Below are 20,108 nucleotides of genomic sequence, written 5' to 3' on the forward strand. Positions count from 1 at the left end.
CCCTTTGTGTCTCATTTCTAGATCTGTACTTATATTCTATACATTTTTTTTTAGTTTCACGCATTCCATCAATCTAGTTCATAATTTCCCTCTTTAGTCTAGTTTGTTATATATCTTTAATGAATACCTAATCGCAACAGCCCTCATAAACAGATTAGGTGTGAATCCAACTATGTTTGGCTCTCCCTTGAGGTCTATAGTCAAGCTCATTTTCACTTATTCTAATTAAAATGTATGTGAAAATGAGATTGATTTTAGGTTGATGCACATGTTAGCCTAGGATCAAATTGTCTACATTTCACTTTCTATCTCTCTATCTATTACCATATCCCTCTCTATCTCTCTATATCAGCCTCTATCTATATATATCTCTCTCTCTCCTTGTCTATATATGGAGTTATCTCTCCCCCCCTTCTTCTCTCCCTCTCCCTCCCCCTCTATACCTGTCTCTCTCATTCTATCCCCTTCTCTCTCCCCCCACTCTACCTTTCTCTCTCCCTTTCTCTCCCTCCCTCTCTATCTCTCTATATCGACCTCTATATATATCTCTCCATCTCTCCCTTTCCTCGTTTATATACTCTCTCTCTCTCTCTCTCTCTCTCTCTCTCTCTCTCTCTCTCTCTCTCTCTCTCTCTCTCTCTCTCTCTCTCTCTCTCCCTCCCTCTTCCCTCTATACTTATCTCTCTCCCATTCCCCACTCTTATCTCTTCCCCCTCCTCTACCTCTCTCTCCCTCCCCTTCTCTATGTCTCCCCATCACTTCCTCCCTTACTTCCTCCCTATCCTGCTATACACCTCTCTATATCTACTTCTCTCTCCCTTTTCTCCCTTTCTCTTTCTATATATCTTTATCTATCTCTCTTTCTCTTCCCATATCTCTATCTCTCACTCTTTCTCTCTCCCTCTTTCTATCTCTCCTATTTCTCTCTCCCTCTCTCCATCTCTATTTTTCTATCTCTTCTTCTCTATGTTTGCTTATTTCTCCCTCTCCCCCTCTCTCTATATCTCCTTATATATAGATAACCTCAAGTACATCTTCTCTTTCTCTATCTTCTTCCCTCCCCCTCTATCTCTAGACATGTCTCCCTCTCCCTCTCTCTCCCTCTCCATCTTCGTACACCTCTAAATCTATATCTCTTTATCTCTCTATCTCTATCTATACATATTTATTCTTTTATATCTCCATATATATCTTGTTATCTCTTCATATCTCTACCTTGTGTATCTCCTTCTCTATCTTACTCTATATATTGCTTCCTATCTCTATATTTTATCTTTTTATATCTCCCTCTCTATCTTACTCTATATATCACTTCCTATTTTATATTTATATTTCTATATCTCCCTCTCACTCACCCTCTCTATATGTTTATCTCTTTCATATCTACTCACCCCTTTCTCCTCTCTCTTTATCTTTCCCTCTCCTTCTGTCCATATTCCTCTCCTCCATGTCCATCTCTGTCTCTATCTTTCTCTCTACCTCTATCTCCTTACACCCCTCCTATCTCTCCCTCTTTCCATCCCTACCTCTCCCTCTCCCTCCCTCCCTATTGCAAAACATGACATGAGTGCATTGGAACCTAATTATTTTCTTGATTCAAAGGTTTTGTTTCAATTGTATATCAATTGACCTCACATACTACATAAATGTATAGAAAAAATATAACAATTTTTTTTCCTAATTTACCTTCACACTTATTCTACATACCTATCGTATAACAAAACATGATTGCTAGTTTTTAGTGATTGTGTAACAATAGTAAATAATCTTGATAATTTGAAGTGAAACTTCAAGCAAAAAAGCCTCAAGGGAAATTTTTCGGGCTAAAACATATACCATCTTATTATTTTTATTTATTGCGGTAACAATAGATAAGCAAGCCCGAATCCAATGCAACTGCGAGTTTGGAAGTTTCTCATTAACGTTTGTCTTTATTTTTAGCATTCTTGTTTTAGAGCTTTTCATTGATTAATCCGATTTAAGGGAAGACGACAACGAAGAAAGATAAAAAGCAGGCCTCGAATATATCAGTTCCTGCCTCCCACTGTAACAGATCACTCAGAAAAAAATGCAGGGAGATCCCGATCGAGACATGAGGAGTGGCTTCTCTAAGAAAAATAAGATCTATTACAGCAAGCATAAGCCCCAATCAATCCCAGATGAACCCTACCTGGATCTTGTCACTTATGCGCTTTCTCCAAAACACCCAACTGCAGAAATTGCTCTGATCGATTCTTCAACCAAGGAACAAATTTCGTTCCAGCAATTGCCCACAAAGATCAGACGCGTTGCAGTAGGTCTACACAGATTGGGTATAAGGCAAGGAGATGTTGTATGCATAATTTCTCCCAATTCAATTCACTTTCCTGTCATATTCCTTGCAATCCTGTCGTTGGGAGCAGTGGCCACCACCACCAATCCTCTCAACACTGCAGCTGAAATAATCAAGCAGGTAATCAGCTATATCTTCATGTTTGAGAAAATATATATTGCATTAAAATTTGGTTATAATATTTCCGACGATGAATCATTGAATGTGATTCGAAACTTCAATAAAGAAAACAAACAGTGTTATCCAAAAACTTTGCACTCTAACCATATTCCTGTGTAAAAAACACAGGTGAAAGATTCAAAAGCGAGATTGGCATTCACAATAAGTGAATTGAAGGAGAAAGTGAAAGGCACAGGTCTTCCCATGGTGTTTATTGCACAAACACCAGAGGAGGACCATATTTTTGCTTCTGAAGAGGGGCATACCATTGCATTTGCAGAACTGATTGAAGATCATTCTTGGGAGTTGCCGGCGGTTAAAATACGGCAAGAAGACACAGCCGCCTTGCTGTATTCGTCCGGCACGACGGGAGTGAGTAAGGGAGTGATAATCACTCACAGAAATCTGATCTCGATGATAATTTTGCTGATTCGTTTTGTTTTGGCGGAGGCGGGGACGAACGGTTGGGAACTGGTATATCTGGCGGTGCTGCCGATGTTCCATGTTTATGGGCTCTCTGTGTTTTCGTCGGGACTTATTGCGGCGGGAGCCACGTGCGTGATAATGTCCAAGTTTGGGTTTGAAGAGATGCTGAAAGCCGTCGAGCGGTTTAAAATAACGAATTTGCCGGTGGTGCCGCCCATTATTCTGGGCTTTACGAATTCTGATCTGGTGGAGAAATATGATTTGTCTTCATTGAAATACATGTCGTCGGGTGCTGCGCCCCTCGGTAAAGAAGTGATCCAGGCATTTGCTACCAGATTCCCCCAAATCGAACTAATTCAGGTATGCACACCTTTACGTTTTCTTGTTTTTCTGGTATAGTGACATTTACAAATTATATATAGTGAAATGAAATGTACTCATGGGTTTTCTCGGAGAGGCAGAGAGTTTTATTTTCTAGTGTTTTGTGATTCAGGGGATGTATCATTATCTATTTAAATAAACAGTTGTGAAGCCAACTATCCTCCACTACTCTAATCATAGATTTTTGGTTCTCTTCCTTTGAAATATGGTCACCTTTAAACATAAAAGCTTTAAGTGAACTCCTTGGAGCCTTTTTGTTGAGCATATTCTATCTTTCAATCTGGCATAATAATATGAATGAGCAATTAGAACCCTAAAATTTACTTATATAGGGAGACAAAACTTAATGTGTTGGGTCATTCTTTCATTTCATTGTTATGGAAGTTTGGCTTCTTCTTTTTTTACGTTTCATAAATCTTCAATAATCAAGTTTTGAAGGATCAGTTCACATCTCTAGATCTTGGATATTATGGGAATTTCTAACATAGGAGCTTCTTCTTTTCAAAGAGAATTGTTTTAATAGATTTATATGAAGTTTTGGTCAATTTGTGATAATTATTAATTCAATATTTTAAAATTGACAATAAAGATTTTGTTAGTTCTTTTTTCTTAATTTAAAAATATTTTTTTTCCATCATAAATTAAACATGTATTAGTTCTAGCTTCCTCCAACTCAAATCATTCTCCTTCATCTTACTGTGTGAAAACAATCTTTAAATTGCTATAATCTTCCAAGCTTTGGTTATATTTCTCATTTCACATGTTTAAATTAGGAACTTTTATTCTTATTGTCTTTATTGTGCATTAAAGGTGTGTTGAATGATCTTTTGTAAACTATATATTAGTTGTAATTTTCAATATATTTGACTTCTAATTAATCATATTTGGACATTAATTCACTTTCTTTTCTAAAATTTTGTAAATATAATCTATTAAAAGTCATTCTTTAGAGATGCAATGAATTTCTTTTCTTCTTTCAAACTTCCCTCTACCTTGGATGCTAGGATAATTCCTAATACAAGAGTACATTTCTACTATGTAGGATTGTCCAGTACAATCTTATAAATTTTGACTATTTTACAGTAACTATCAATCTTTTTATTGAATATTTTGAAGTTGTTAATAAAATTTTCATTAATCCAATTAACTTATATTACACATACTAACCTCCTCTTCTAAACCAAGCCATTTTTTCCTCCAAACTCTATCAAAGAAAACACTCTTCAAATTGCTAATAAAATTTGCACTTTAAATCTTACAAAATATAGAATTACATTACCTTATAATCTTCCAAATCTTAACTACTTTCCCTGATTTACTTATTTAAAAAAAGAAAAACAACATTAGTTTCTTAAATCTTATCTTATAGATCATAACTCTTAACCACCAGGATCTCATATTGATTTATTTGAATCAAGCTGCCACACTAATCAACTTCAATTTTCTTATCTCTAAGCTCAATTCAAGTATTATATGTTTTGATTAGTGGATAAAAATTAAAATTAAAATCAAAACATCAAAACATCAAATTCTAATGAATTATACATTTTAGTTTGGTTTGCGTCTAAATCCTATTAGAAATTGGCATAGAGCTTCTTCTCACTATTCAGCCAATCTTCGAAGAGAGTTAAAGAGTATGGAAAATCAACGATGGGTGTAGATTGTTAATCTCAGGCATTGATATATATATATATATATTAATGCAGGGATACGGTATGACAGAAAGCACTGGTGCGGCAGCCGTTACTACAAAGGAAAGCTCAAAAAAATATGGTTCTGCAGGTCTTTTGTCTCCAAATATGGAAGCCAAAGTAGTAGATGTAGATACTGCTCATCCTTTGCCTCCCAATCACCAAGGGGAACTCTGGCTCAGAGGTCCTCTTGTCATGAAAGGTATCTACATCATCCTATAAAACATATGGCTGATTTTTAACCCACCAAAAAACAAAACAGAATGATAGTCTGTAATGAACAAAAATGCAGGCTACTTCAGTAACGAAGAAGCCACATTGTTAACAATAGACAAAGAAGGATGGCTGCATACAGGGGATCTCTGCTACTTTGATGATGACGGCAGTTTATATATTGTTGATCGTTTGAAAGAGTTAATCAAGTACAATGCATTCCAGGTAAATTTTCATCTTCTCACTATAACTTACAAACAATAATAGCATGTTTAATTATCTGATATCAAATGATACGTGTGCAGGTTGCCCCTGCAGAACTGGAAGCTCTTCTCTTATCGCATCCTGATATTTTGGATGCAGCCGTTGTACCGTAAGTTATCAGTTGTCTTAACATATATAAGTTCTAGTGTATGGATAAATCTTATCAAATTATCAGTTTACATACGGATATTTCTGTTTCCATGTAGTTATATGGAACGTATTCTGCTTATTTAGCTAAGTAAAATTAATGATTTGATATTTTTATTGTTTGTTAAGATTTGGTGGTGGATATTGTTCAGGTTTCCGGATGAAGAAGCGGGACAAATACCATTGGCGTACGTGGTGAGAAAAAGTAGAAGCAATTTAGGTGAACAAGATGTTATGAGCTTTGTTGCTGCACAGGTAACAGATTACAAAGAATTAATATATGATAAGAATATGCATTTTGTTCAGACTGTTAGGGTATGTAATGAAATGAGATTGTGGTTGCAGGTGGCACCATACAAGAAGGTGAGGAAAGTAGCGATGGTGAATGGCATTCCGAGATCTGCAGCAGGGAAGATCCTTCGCAAAGAGCTTGCAGTCCTTGCAACATCAAAGCTCTGATGGTGTTTACCCACTACCCCACATACATATATATACTTCAGAACTTTGCCTGATTATCCTTTTTTCTGGCATCTCAATCTAGATGAAAAATTCAATAAACTCAAATCCAAAAACACCATTACATTACACTTCATTAACTGTGAAAATATTTGATTTACAAGTTCATAAACATTTCACAAATAAAAATGTAAAGCTGCAATGATTATCTTGAGGATCATTGAAAGACATTTAATTTTTTTTCAATTATTTTATTAATATAGAGTAGGGAATTTCATAAGCATATCCATCACATATTATCTAGTTCTTTCGGCGAAGGAAAATTATTAGTTATTAGTTTACAATACAACTTGCAATTCTAAACATTTATAACATAAAATAGATTGAATAAATTATTAATTTACATATTTAATAATTGAAAAAATATAATTCAAATTTTATAGGAACAAAATATATAGATTTAATATGAAATATATAATTTTAGGTGCATTGTTATCAAGTTTTGTAATAAATATTAAATGTTTGAAATTTTTGAATTTTAACGAAATAAATATTTTAACGAAATAAATATTTTAATAAAATCTTATATTATTGTAATAGTGAAGTTTGTACATTTCTATCACTTATTCTTGAGGTAATTTTTCTTAGTGTAATTACATAATAAATCTTCTACAAAAATGAATTTACTTCTCAATCTCTCACCTATACCTATTTACACACATTCCCACATATTTATCCATACTTTATGTATTAGTAGACACATTGCCATACACCTGATATTACTACATCTTCCATGTATGAACATTTATTCCATGCGAAGTTATTATCACTCTCACATGTCCTTGGTCAATTTAATACACACATTAGATGGATCACAAAGTCATGCATCTTACCCTAAATTTTTAAAACTTGAGCTTCAATTGATTAAAGCCTCTTTGCAGAATCTCTCGGTTTATCCTATGAGCCTCTTTAAATCCCTGCCAAGTATGCTGACCAAATGAAGAAAATCCAGAAGAATTTTTTGTGGACTGGTACTGAATCCAAAAATCACCTTCATCTTGTCGCTTGGGATCAGGTCTACCTTCCGAAGAAACTTGGTGGTCTTGCCATTAGGCATATTCGTGACTTCAATGTAGCTTTGTTGGCTAAACAGTTATGGAGAGCTCTTAAGGAATCTAATGAATGGACTTCAATCATCCACAAGAAATACCTTCGTCCGACCCATTCTCCTCAAGATATTCTTAAAGGCCTTTGCCTGCCCCTAAATGCTTCTTGCCTTTGGTCGAATATTCTCAATACCAGATCCCTTATCTCTAAAGGGTCAATGTGGTCCCTTGGTAATGGTCAGAATATTCATTTTTGGGAAGACTGGTGGGTTGGATACTAACCATTAAAAGACTTTAGCTGGGCGACTCTTGTGATGGAAAAGTGTAAAGATCAAATTGGTCACTGGGTTGCTGATTATATTCGGAATGGTAGATGGATTGACTTCTCTAGGTTGGATATGTTGCTCCTTCCTCTCCAGAAATGGCTCTTGTATGTTCACATTCCTTCCTTGCATGTTCAGGATTCCCTGGTTTGGGTGGGCTCCTCATCTGGAGGATTTTCTATCTCTCAAGTCTTCGCTTTGCAGTCCAGATCCTTTGCATTGGCCCCTTTCTAGTCTTGTCTCTAGAAAAAAATCCTAATCCCTAAAGTTAACCTGTTCTTTTGGCTTTTTATGCAGAATGAGGTGCTCTCTATTAACAATCTGTGTAGAAGAGGGATGTTTTTTCCCAACCATTGTTTTCTCTGTAAGGAAGTTGTTGAAGATGTTGCTTACTTGCATCTTCATTGTTCTTTTGTTCGGGAGATTTGGGATCACTTATTAGATCTCTAGGGTGTTAGTTGGTGTTTCCCCTTCAGTTTGTTGGATTGTTGGTCTCAATGGTCCTGCCCTGGGTATGTGCACCAAGTTGTGGTACCAAAAGGGGGTCTTAAGATGCCACTTTTTTTTTTCTGAAATCAGTAAAGTCTGAACTTCAACAACAAATTGAAGATAGTTACACTCCAAATTTGAAGATGCAACAAGAACAAGAGTCAGAGTGCTTCGAGTCTACTTTCTAAACTACTAATTTATTTTGAAAATGGTGGAAATTAAGGGCTTCAAAAAGGGGGGCCACAAAAAGTGGTCCCATTTTTATGCAAAAAACATAACATAGCGTCTATTGTGGCACCCCTAAAATGTTAAAAAAAAATTTGAATTTTTAAAATCACTTCAGTGAGAAATTAGCTAACACCTTGTAGTTTATGCCAGATTTTTCAACTATTTTTTTAATGAGTATATGATTTTTTACTAATTTTTGAAGTGGACACATCCTGAAAAACAAAAATTTGAGCATGCTCCCCCCTAAAATCTTTGATAAGTAATCAAAAATTTAAATTATGTAGAATGGAGTCTAGTTTCTAAAAATATAAGTTTCTTCAAAATCCAATGAACGTGTAAAAAACTATGCCCAAAATAGTGCATGTTGGTTTTTGACCAAAGATGGACACACTAACAAAAGAAATTATAGATGAAAGCCTTCATGAAATCAAAATGCAAAAACAATTACATGCTTGGATAGCTAAGAGAGAGATTGAGGTTGCTATGGTATTTTTTTTTTAGTTTCATTGAAACACGTGCAAACCTGATGGAGAGCATAACCAAAAATATGTGAAATTTTTTAATCTTCTGATAAAAACATGTCTCAAGCTTGAAATGGTCATCCAACCCTTTGGGTTGGATGCCCAAGTACAATCCAACCCAAAGGGTTGGTGTTTTCCAATCCAAAACATTTGGCAAGCGCCAAATGTTTTGCATTATCCAATGTCAAGGTTTTGTGAGTGTGTAGATTTTCCAATCTGGGCACAAGTTATATCTACCCTCAAAGGAGAATATATACATGAAATATAACATTTAAGTATATTTCATGTATATATTGGCAGGATGTTTGAGAGTGGTTTTAGCTCTACAAGACTTATAATGTAGATTCTAGTTTTAAGAGGATCATATAAAATTTCAGACTTAGTCAAATTTTAGTAATCAACATGCTCCTATTAGCATTCTCTCCTATTAGCATTCTCCAGCTATGTATCTCACTCTCTTTATCGTTCCTAAACTCTAGACCTATCTCTATCCCTCTCTTGTCTCTCTCACTTCTCTCTCCCCTCTCTAGGTAAACCCAACTTCTCTACCTTTCATTCCTTCCTTAACCCCATATCCACCCTTGACTCCATCCCTCTCTCTTCTTCTCTCTCATTCTCTTATTATTTCACTCCCCTCTCTCTTCTTCTCTCTCATTATCTTATTATTTCACTCCCCTCCCTCTCCATTCTCTTGTTCATATCCCTTCTATCTTCTCTCTCCCCCTCTAGGTATCTCACCTAATTAATTGTCCACCCTCTAGTTCTCTCCCCCCATCTCCATATTTCTCTCCCTCTCCCTTACCCCTATTCATTTATGAACTCTCTCCCTCTATTCTCTCTCTCCAAACCTATCTATCTCCTCATTCCTTAGGTCTTTGAATCCCTCCATGTCTACCTCTCCATCCATCCCCTCTTAGTCATCTATTTTCTCTTCTATCTATTCCCTCTCTCCATTGTCTAGGTTGTCACCTCTCCCTCCTACTCTCTCTACCTCCCTCTCTCAAATTTCTAGGTTTCTCCCTCATTCTCTCTCCACCTCTATACTTATCCATTGATTTCTCATTAGGAACCTATCTTTAAGCCCCTCTATCTATCTCTCCTTTATCTCTCCCATCTACGTATTTAACCTCTCTCTCATGCTCTACATATATCTCATCTCTATTTATCCCCTCTCTACTTCTCTCCCTTCCTCTCCACCTCTCTCTCTCCATCACCCCTTACCCATCTCCCTTTATGAGCTCTCTCCTTCTCTTATCTCTCTCATCACCTCTTTATCTACCAAAAAATCTAGACCTATTACTCCCCCTTTCTTCTCTCTATTTCTTCTCTCTCCCCTCTGTAGGTCTCTCCTATACTCTCTCCCTCTCTCTCTCACCTTCCCTCCTTATCTCCATATCTATCCTTCCCTTCCTCCATCTCTCTTCTCTTCTTAATTTTTCTCTCCACTCTATTTGTGTTCTCTTAATCAATACCTCTCCCTCCTAACCTCTCTTTCCATACCGATTTTTCTCCTTCCCTCCATCTTTACATATCTACATCTCCCTCTTTGTCTCTTAATTCCCCTGTATTTCCTTCACCTCTATCTTTCAACCCTAGGTCTCTCACCTCTCTATTCCTAGGCTCTAGATCTCTCACCTCTATATCTCTCTCTCTAATTCTTTCCTTTCCACCTCCTTACCCCTCTTTCTCTCTTTTTGCACTTATCTCTCTTATTTTATTCTCTCTCTCCCTCACCTATCTAGTCTTCCCTCTCTAGGTCTCTCAGCCACTCCCTACCCACCTCTCTCTTTCTTCCTAGATCCCTCTTTCTCTTTATTCTTCCCTCTCCCCTCTTTTTTCTCCCTCCCCTGTATAGGATTTAGATAATAGGTTGTAAGATATAAGGTTTATGGTATGGGGTACAAGATTGATGAAACATTGTTTAAGGTAGATAGGGTTGAGGGTAGTGATCATATTGATACTCAGGACACCATATGACCTCTTAAGACACCATATGGCCCCTTAAGATACCATATGATCCTTTAGGACACCATCTGACTCCTAACATGTCATAAGGGGTCATATGGTGTCCTAAGGGATCATATGGTATCTTAAGGGGTTATATGGTGTCGTTAGGGCTCATATGGTGTCATATGGTATTCTATGACCCCTTAGGACACCATATGACCCCTAAGGACACCATATGGTATCCTAAGGGTCATATGGTATCCTAATATGATTTTTTATGACCCCTAAGAACACCATATGACCCCTAACAACACCATATGGTGTCCAAAGGGGTCATATGGTTTCCTAAGGGGTTATATGATGTCCTAAGGGGTCATATGGTGTTCTATGACCCTTTAGGACACCATATGACCCCACACGACACTATATGACCCCTAATGACACCATATGGTGTCCTAAGGGGTTATATGGTGTCGCTAGAGGTTATATGGTGTCCTATGGGGTCATGTAGTGTTCTATAACCCCTTAGGACACCATATGACCCCTAACAATACGAAATGGTATCCTAAGGGGTCAGATGGTGTCTTAAGGGATCATGTGGTGTTCTATGACCCCTTACGACACCATATGACCCCTAACGTCACCATATGGTGTCCTAAGGGGTCATATGGTGTTCTATGACCCCTTAGGACACCATATGACCCCATACAACACCATATAATCCTTAATGGCACCATATGGTGTTCTTAGAGGTCATATGGTGTTCTATGACCCCTTAGAACACCATATGACTCCTAATGACAATATATGGTCTCCTAAGGGGTCATATGGTGTTTTATGTCCCCTTGGGACACCATATGAGCCCTCAAGACACCATATGACCCCTAAAAAAACCATATAGTGTCCTAAGTGGTCATATCATACGACACCATATGGTGTCCTAAGGGGTCATATGGTATTCTATGACCCATTAGTATGCCATATGACCCCTAATGACACCATATAGTGTCATTATGGGTCATATTGTGTCCTAAGGGGTCATATGGTATTCTTTGACCCCTTAGGACACCATATGACCCCTAAGACCACCATATGGTGTCCTGAGGGGTCATATGGTGTCGTTAGGGGTCATATTGTGTCCTAAGGGGTCATATGGTGTTCTATGACCCCTTAGGACACCATATAACCCTTAACAACACCATATGGTGTTCTAAGGGGTCATATGGTGTCTTTAGTGATTATATGGTGTTCTATGACCACTTAAGACACCATATGACCCCTTAGGACATGTCATATGGTGTCATTAGGAGTCATATGGTGTCCTAAGGGGTCATATGGTATTCTATGACCCGTTAGGACACCATATGACCCCTAACGACACCATATGGTGTCATTAGGGATCATATGGTGTCCTAAGGGATCATATAGTGTCCTAAGGGGTTATATGGTGTTCTATGACCCCTTAGGACACTATTTGACCCCTTAGGACACCAAATGATCCCTAAGGATACTATATGGTGCACTAAGGGGTCATATGGTGTTGTTAGGGGTTATATGGTGCCCTAAGGGGTCATGTGGTGTTCTATGACCCCTTAGAACACCATATGACCTTGAATGGCACCATATGTTATCCTAAGGGGTCATCCGATATCATTAGGGGTCATATGGTGTCCTAAGGAGTCATATGATGGTCTATGACCCCTTAGGATACTATCTAATCCCTTCGGACACCATATGGTGTCGTGAGGGGTCATATGGTGTTGTATGGGGTCATATAGTGTCCTAAGAGGACATAGAACACTATCTAACCCCTTAGGATGCCATATGGTGTTTTTACGGGTCATATGGTGTCCTGAGGGTTTAGAGAACACCATATGACCCCTTAGGACACCATATATTGTCATTAGGGGTCCTATGGTGTCCTGAGGGTTTAGAGAACACCATATGACCCCTTAGGACACCATATATTGTCATTAGGGGTCCTATGGTGTCCTAAGGGGTCACAGAACACCATATGACCCCTTAAGACACCTTATGACCCCTTAGGAAACCATATGACCCCTTAGGAAACCATATGGTAACATTAGGGGTCCTATGGTGTTCTAAGGGATCATAGAATACCATATGACCCCTTAGGACACCATATGACATGTCCTAAGGGGTCATATGGTGTCTCAAGGGGTCATAAAACACCATATAAACCCTAAGGACACCATATGACCTGTAAGGACACCATATGACCCCTTAGGACACAATATGACCCCTAATGACACCATATGACCCCTAACGACACCATATGACCCCTCAGGACACCATATGGTGGTCTTAGGGGTCATATGGTGTCCTAAGGGGTCATAGAACACCATATGACCCCTTAGGATACCATATGACCCCTTAGGAAATCATATGACCTCCTAGGACACCATATGGAGACGTTAGGGGTCATATGGTATCATAAGGGGTCATAGAATACCATATGACCCCTTAAGACACCATATGACCCCTTAGGACACCATACGACATGTCCTAAGGAGTCATATGGTGTCTCAAGAGGTCATAGAACACCATATTACCCCTAAGGACACCATATGACCCCTTAGGACACCATATGGTATCGTTAGGGGTCATATGGTTTCTTAAGGGGTCATAAAACACCATATGACCCCTTACGACATAATATAACCCCTAACGACACCATATGACCCCTCGGGATACCATATGGTGGTCTTAGTGGTCATATGGTGTCCTAAGGTGTCATAGAACACCATATGACCCCTTATGACACCATATGACCCCTAACGACACCATATGGTGTTGTTAGGGGTCATATGGTGTCCTAAGGGGTCATATGGCATCCTAATGGGTCATAGAATACCATATGACCCCTAAGACCACCATATGGTGTCTTAAGGGGTCATATGGTGTCGTTAGGGATCATATGGTGTTGTTAGGGGTCATATTGTGGCCTAAGGGGTCATATGGTGTTTTGTGACCCCTTAGGACACCATATGACCCCTAGCAACACCATATGGTGTCCTAAGGGATCATATGGTGTCCTTAGGGCTCATATGGTGTCCTTAGGGATCATATGGTGTTCTATGACCCCTTAAGACACCATATGACCCCTAAGGACACTATATTGTGTCTTAAGGGGGCATATGGTGTTGTTAGGGGTCATATGTTGTCCTAAGGGGTCATATGGTGTTCTACGACCCCTTAGGACACCATATGACCTCTAACTACACCATATGGTGCCCTAAGAGGTCATCTGATGTTGTTAGGGGTCATATGGTGTTCTATGACCCCTTAGGACACCATATGGTGTCGTAAGGGGTCATATGGTGTCCTAAGGGAACATAGAACACCATATGACCCCTTAGGACACCATATGGTGTTTTAGGGCTCATATGGTGTCCCAAGGGGTTATAGAACACTATTTGACCCCTTAGGAAACAATATGTTGTCATTAGGGGTCATAGAACACCATATGACCCCTTAGGACACCATATGATGTTGTTAGGGATTATATGGTGTTGTATGGGGTCATATGGTGTCCTAAGGGGTCATAAAACACCATATGACCCCTTAGGACACCATATGACCCCTTAGGAAATCATACGACCTCTTAGGACACCATATGGTGACGTTAGGGGTCATATGGTATCGTAAGGAGTCATAGAATACCATATGACCCCTTAGGACACCATATGACATGTCATAAGATGTCATAGAACGCCATATGACCCCTAAGGACACCATATGACCGCTAAGAACACCATATGACCCCTTAGGAGACCATATGGTGTCGTTAGGGGTCATATGGTGTCCTAAGGGGTCTTAGAACACCATATGACCCCTTAGGACAAAATATGACCCCTAACAACACCATATGACCCCTCAAGACACCATATGGCGGTCTTAGGGGTCATATGGTGTCCTAAGGGGTCATAGAACACCACATGACCCCTTATGACACCATACAACCCCTTAGGACACCATATGACCCCTAACAACACCATATGACCCCTTAGGACACCATATGACCCCTAAAAACACCATATGGTGTCCTAAGGGGTCATATGATGTCCTAAGGGGCCATATGGTGTTTTATGACCACCTAGGACACCATATGACCCCTTTTAATATCCTAGTACATGACATGACCACTTGTAACACCATATGACCCCTCAAGACACAATATGGTGTCGTTAGGGGTTATATGGTGTCCTAATGGGTCATATGGTGTCGTTAGGGATCATATGGTGTCTTAAGGGGTCATATGGTATTCTATGACCCATTAGGGAACCATGACCCCTTAGGACACCATATGACCCCTAACGACACCATATGACCCATTATGACACCATATGGTGTTGTTAGATGTCATATGGTGTCATAAGGGGTCATAGAACACCATATAACCCCTTAGGACACTATATGGTGCCATTATGGGTTATATGGTGTCATTAGGTGGCATATGGTGTCCTAAGGGGTCATATGATGTCCTTAGGGGTCATAAAACACCATATGACCCCTTAGGACACCATATGACCCCTTAGGACACCATATGGTGTCGTTAGGGCTCATATTGTATCCTAAGAGATGATATTGTATCCTAAGGGGTCATAGAATACCATATGACCCCTTAGGACACCATATGACCCGTAACGACACCATATGACCCCTTAGCACACCATATGTTGTCCTAAGAGGTCATAAGGTGTCCTAAGATAGATAGTAATGGTTTCCTAAGGGGTCATATGGCCCACCATACTCATGCACATACCTAGATGGGTTATATAGAGATATAAGATACCTAGAGGGGGAGAGAGGCGTGAGAGACCTAGATAGGGTGAGAGAGAGAGGGTTGAGATAGATGGAGGGGGATGGAGAGATGTTGGTAATGAGATATGGATGGAGATGTAGAGAGGTGGAGAGGGAATGAGGGTGAAACCTAGAGAGGGGTAGAGAGGGTGTGATGGAAAGCTGGTGATGTAGACGGTAAAGAGAGAATAAGAATTAGTAGGGAAGGGAGAGAGAGATGGGGATAAGGAGGGAGAGGGAGATAGAGAGGGAGAGGGGAAGAAATGAATGGAGATTCCTATAAATGGGAGGGAGGGATAAGAGGAGAGATGAAATAATAAAGAGAGAGAAGAGTATGAGGGGATTGAGGGAGAGGTAGACATGGAGGGACTACAAGATCTAGGGAAGGAGAAGAGGAGGAGAGTAAAAAATAAATAGGGGTAAAGGGGGAGGGAGATATAGGGGGAGAGAGAGTGAGAGAACTAGAGAGTGGACAAATAGATAGGTGACAGAACTATATTGGGAAAGAGAGATGAGAGACCTAGATGACAAGAGAGAGGAATGAGATAGATAGAGGGGGGGAGAGAGAGGTGAGTAATGAGATATGATGTAGAGGTGGATAGGTGGAGAATAAGGAAGTGATAAACCTAGAGAAGTGAGAGAGAGATTTGATGACCTAGAATGTAGAGAGAGAGAATAAAAGAGGAAGAGAGAATAAAAAAGTGGGGGTGAGATATATATGGGGGTATGTATGGATGGGGAGGTAGAGAGGGAGAAGGGAAGAAATGAAGGGAGAGACCTAGAAAGGGGAGGGAGGGAGAATAGAAGAGATATAACAACAAAGAGAGGAGTAAGAGGGGATGGATGGAGAGGTATACATGGAGGGAGTGAGAGACCTATGGAAGGAGGAGATAAATAGGTTAGGGGAGGAAGAGAAAAGGAGGTAGTTAATAAAGGGATAGGGTTAAGGAGGAGGGACAAAGAGAACTATAGAGGGGGCATATAGATAGGTGAGAGACCTAGATGGCCAAAGAGGAGTGAGATAGATAGAGGGGCATAAAGAGAGGCGGGTAACGAGACCTATATGCAGAGGCAGATAGGTGGAGAGGAAGGGAGGGAGAAACCTAGAGAGGGGAGAGAGGGTGGGATGGAGAGGTAATGACCTATACAATGAAGATAGAGAATAAGAGAGGAAGAGAGAGTGGGAGAGGGAGATAGAGAGGGAGAGAGGAAGAAAGGAAGGTAGAGACCTGGAGAGGGGAGGGAGGGAGAATAGAAGAGATAGAGGAACAAAGAGATGAGTAAGAGGAGATGGATAGAGAGGTAGACATGGAGGAAGTGAGAGACCTAGAGAATGAGGAGATAGATAGGTTTGGAGAGAGAGAGAGAGAAGAGAGGGAGAGAGTGCATAAATAGATAGAGGTAAGGAGATGGGAGAGAAAGGTGGAGAGGGAGGGAGAGAACTAGAGGGTGGACAATTAGATAAGTGAGAAACCTAGAGGGGGAGAGAAAGGTTGGTAATAATATAGGGAGGGAAAGGCAATGAGGTGAATAGGGAGGGAGGGACAACCCTAGATATGGGGAGAGAGAGAATAAAAGGGATAGGTAGTGACCAAGAGAAAGGAGTGGGAGGGGAGAGAAACAATAAGAGAGAGAGAGAGAGAGAAGAGAGAGGGAGAGAGTCAAGGATAGAGAAGTGAGAGAGACAAGAGAGGGAGAGAGATAGGTCTAGAGTTTGGGGAAGGTAAAGAGAGTGAGATACATAGCTAAAGAATGTTAATAGGAGCATGTTGATTACTGAAATTTGACATGCTGATTACTAAAATTTGATTGTCTGAAATTTAATATGATCCTCTAAAAAACTAGAATCTACATTATAAGTCCTATAGAGCTATACTTAAATGTTATATTTCATGTATATATTCTCCTTCGAGGGTGTATCTAACTTGTGCCCAGATTGGAAAATCTACACACTCACAAAACCTTCACATTAGAAAATGCAAAACATTTGGCGTGCGCCAAATTTGGTGCTCACCAAATGAAAAAAATTAACTTTTCACATTTGGCAAGCACCAAATTTGGCGCACACCAAATGTGAAAATTCAAAATTTTGCATTTGGCGAGCGCCATATTTGGTGCTCGCCAAATGGTTTGCTTGGAAGAATACCAACCCTTTGGGTTGGATTTGCCTTGGGTATCCAACTCGTAGGTTTGGACGACCTTTTCATGCCAATGAGGCATTTTTATGAAAAGATAAAAAGTGGCACCTTTTTGGTACCACAACTTGGTGCACTTACCCCCCTCGGATAACCAATCTCTCTTGGTTTTATGGAATCTTATGCTTTCTCATATTGCCTGGGGTGCTTGGAAAGAAAGGAATAATCGTATCTTTAGAGACAAAGATTCTCCGGCTATGGTGGTTGCTCGTCGTATTCAATCCTTTATCAAGGAGAACTTCATCAGTTCTTGCCCTTCTCATAAGCTTGATCTTGTCATTCTCCCTTCCAAGTTGGATTGGGACATTATCAATAAATGGTACATTGACTGGGATATTTCAAGACCTATTATTAAAACAAAGCACATCAGACCCAACATTGCTTGGATTGCTCCTCCTAGTGGGTGGATCAAAATCAATGTTGATGGGGTGGCCAAAGGAAATTTTGGGCTGACAAGTTATGGGGGAGTTGCACGTGATTACAATGGTAGGCTTGTCTTGGCAGCAACACTCTCATTGGGCACCCAGACAAACCATGTTGTTGAGGCAAATGCAGCCTACATTGGCTTAAAAATGGCTATCCATGTTGGTTTCAAGAAACTCTGGTTGGAAAGTGATTTGTTGAATATAATCAATTATTTGATTAGAAAGACTATTCCTAGTTGGATGCTTAATCATTTAATGCAGGAGTGCTTTGATATGATTGACAAATTTGAGGCAATTCAAATTTCACACATTTTCAGAGAGGCAACAAGCTTATAGACCACGTGGTGAATCTTGGCATTGCTAGAAATGATGATAAGTGGTGGTGGGAAGGGGATTTCTTTCCAATTTAGTTGTGTGAACTGGCGAGGGAGGATGTCATAAATCTCTCTCCAATTGAGCATTAATTATGACAACTTTTCACATGTGTAAAGCTATTCATAGAAATCTGTGGCGGCGACCTTCCAAAATTTTCCTGTGGGTCTGGTTTATTTTTGTCTATTTGAAGCCTGGTTTTAGTATTACTGGTAAAATTTACATAGGCAATAATATTATGGGGGGAGACAAGAACAGATTGGATCCATCTTCATGTGAGCTTTGGGAGAATAATGAAGAGGTTTGGAGGGAATTAATGGATGGAGGTATGGAACCATTTGTCAGGAAACACCATGGTCAAAATCACTAGCTTACGGAGTTGTTTGCAAAAAAATTGAATAATGGGGTTCTAAGTGTGTATGGGGTGGAGTTCAGGATTGATGAACCTTTCATCGCTGAGATTTCTGGGCTTAGCATGGAGGGTAAAAAATTTTACAGGGAGAGGAAAAATCTGGAAGAAGCCCTTTCTTCTTTCTATGATAAGAAGAGTGAACAAAGCAAAGTCAAGAAGAACCCGTATGGAGGCTACAATCAAAAGGACCTTCTAAAGCTATGGGCGGATATGGCAGAATTTATCATGAGGTACATAAACCTCGATGATCGATTTGCTAGTATATTTTCCTATCACTTTACTATTCCGAACCACTTTAGGCATAATAAAAGAATTTCAATTCTATTCTATCTGTTGTCATTTCTTGAGAATTCCATCCATAAGCATTTTGAGAATGAGGAAAACCCAGTTTTGCATGAACGTTTAATCCTCTTGATTATGGAGTTCACTAAGGCCCATGAGGTTAAACCCTCCCCAATTATAAGAGATCCTAAGACCTTAGCCAACCAAGAGGTACATGATGTTTCTGATACAGAGTTTGGCGACATGGAGGGCGGAGTTGCTATGGACTGGAATGACATCCAAGTTTCAGAGGATTCTAAATATAAACCCTCAGAGGATGAGGGTCCCTTGCAAAAGCCCACACCTAGCACAAATAGTAGCAGGAAAAATCCACCTAGATGGGCAGCTAAAAAGTTGAAATCCCTTGTGTCTCATCCCCAAAACCTGGTCCTGCAAAATCCTAAAAAACATAAAACTGGAAAAAAGGCTTAGATTCAAGGAAAAGGGGAAAATGAAATTAGACTTGATATTCACTTAAATGTGGACCCCAATGAGACTAAATGTGATGAAATAGATATTGACAAGCTCCTAGGCAATTCGTTGGCTAACCAGGAGAAATGCTTCTGAAGGGTTTTTGGTGAAATTAGCTTCCTGAAACAGGGGATAAAGGATATTGCGGACTCTTTCATGGAGAATCCAGAACCTGATAAAACTAACAAACTCCTGAAGTTGTTCCAAAAAATTATGGAAGACATTAAGGTTATGAAGACTGAACATGAGGCTAAGATTGATAGGTTTGAGAACAAAATCTAGGAGTTAAAGAGTAAGCTTAAGGGTTTGGTGGAAGTTAGTAAGGAAGAAATGCATAATAGTGTCAAAGGCCTCAGAAGATTCAATGAGGAAATTGCCTTGCAGAAAGTTCACGTGGCCAGATCT

The 20,108-nt window shown here is 39.5% G+C and overlaps 1 protein-coding gene across 1 annotated transcript; it reads left to right on the top strand.

The window, feature by feature from the left end:
* Window positions 1-2,068: 2,068 nt before the first annotated feature.
* LOC131076749 (probable CoA ligase CCL5) lies at window positions 2,069-6,347 on the top strand. Its single transcript, XM_058014071.2, has 7 exons — window positions 2,069-2,452; window positions 2,621-3,277; window positions 5,005-5,191; window positions 5,282-5,427; window positions 5,508-5,575; window positions 5,766-5,868; window positions 5,959-6,347. Exons 1-7 carry the CDS (start codon window positions 2,069-2,071, stop codon window positions 6,070-6,072), a joined length of 1,659 nt encoding a protein of 552 aa, XP_057870054.2. The 3' UTR covers window positions 6,073-6,347.
* The last annotated feature ends 13,761 nt before the right edge of the window (window positions 6,348-20,108 follow it).

Source organism: Cryptomeria japonica, chromosome 10 (genome assembly GCF_030272615.1).
Source record: "Cryptomeria japonica chromosome 10, Sugi_1.0, whole genome shotgun sequence".
NCBI lineage: Eukaryota > Viridiplantae > Streptophyta > Pinopsida > Cupressales > Cupressaceae > Cryptomeria > Cryptomeria japonica.

Coding starts and splice junctions, on each gene's coding strand:
- LOC131076749 (XM_058014071.2), top strand. CDS start 2,069: ATGCAGGGAGATCCCGATCGAGACATGAGGAGTGGCTTCTCTAAGAAA. Junction 5,428..5,507: donor TCAAGTACAATGCATTCCAG/GTAAATTTTCAT, acceptor ATACGTGTGCAG/GTTGCCCCTGCAGAACTGGA. Junction 5,869..5,958: donor TGAGCTTTGTTGCTGCACAG/GTAACAGATTAC, acceptor TTGTGGTTGCAG/GTGGCACCATACAAGAAGGT.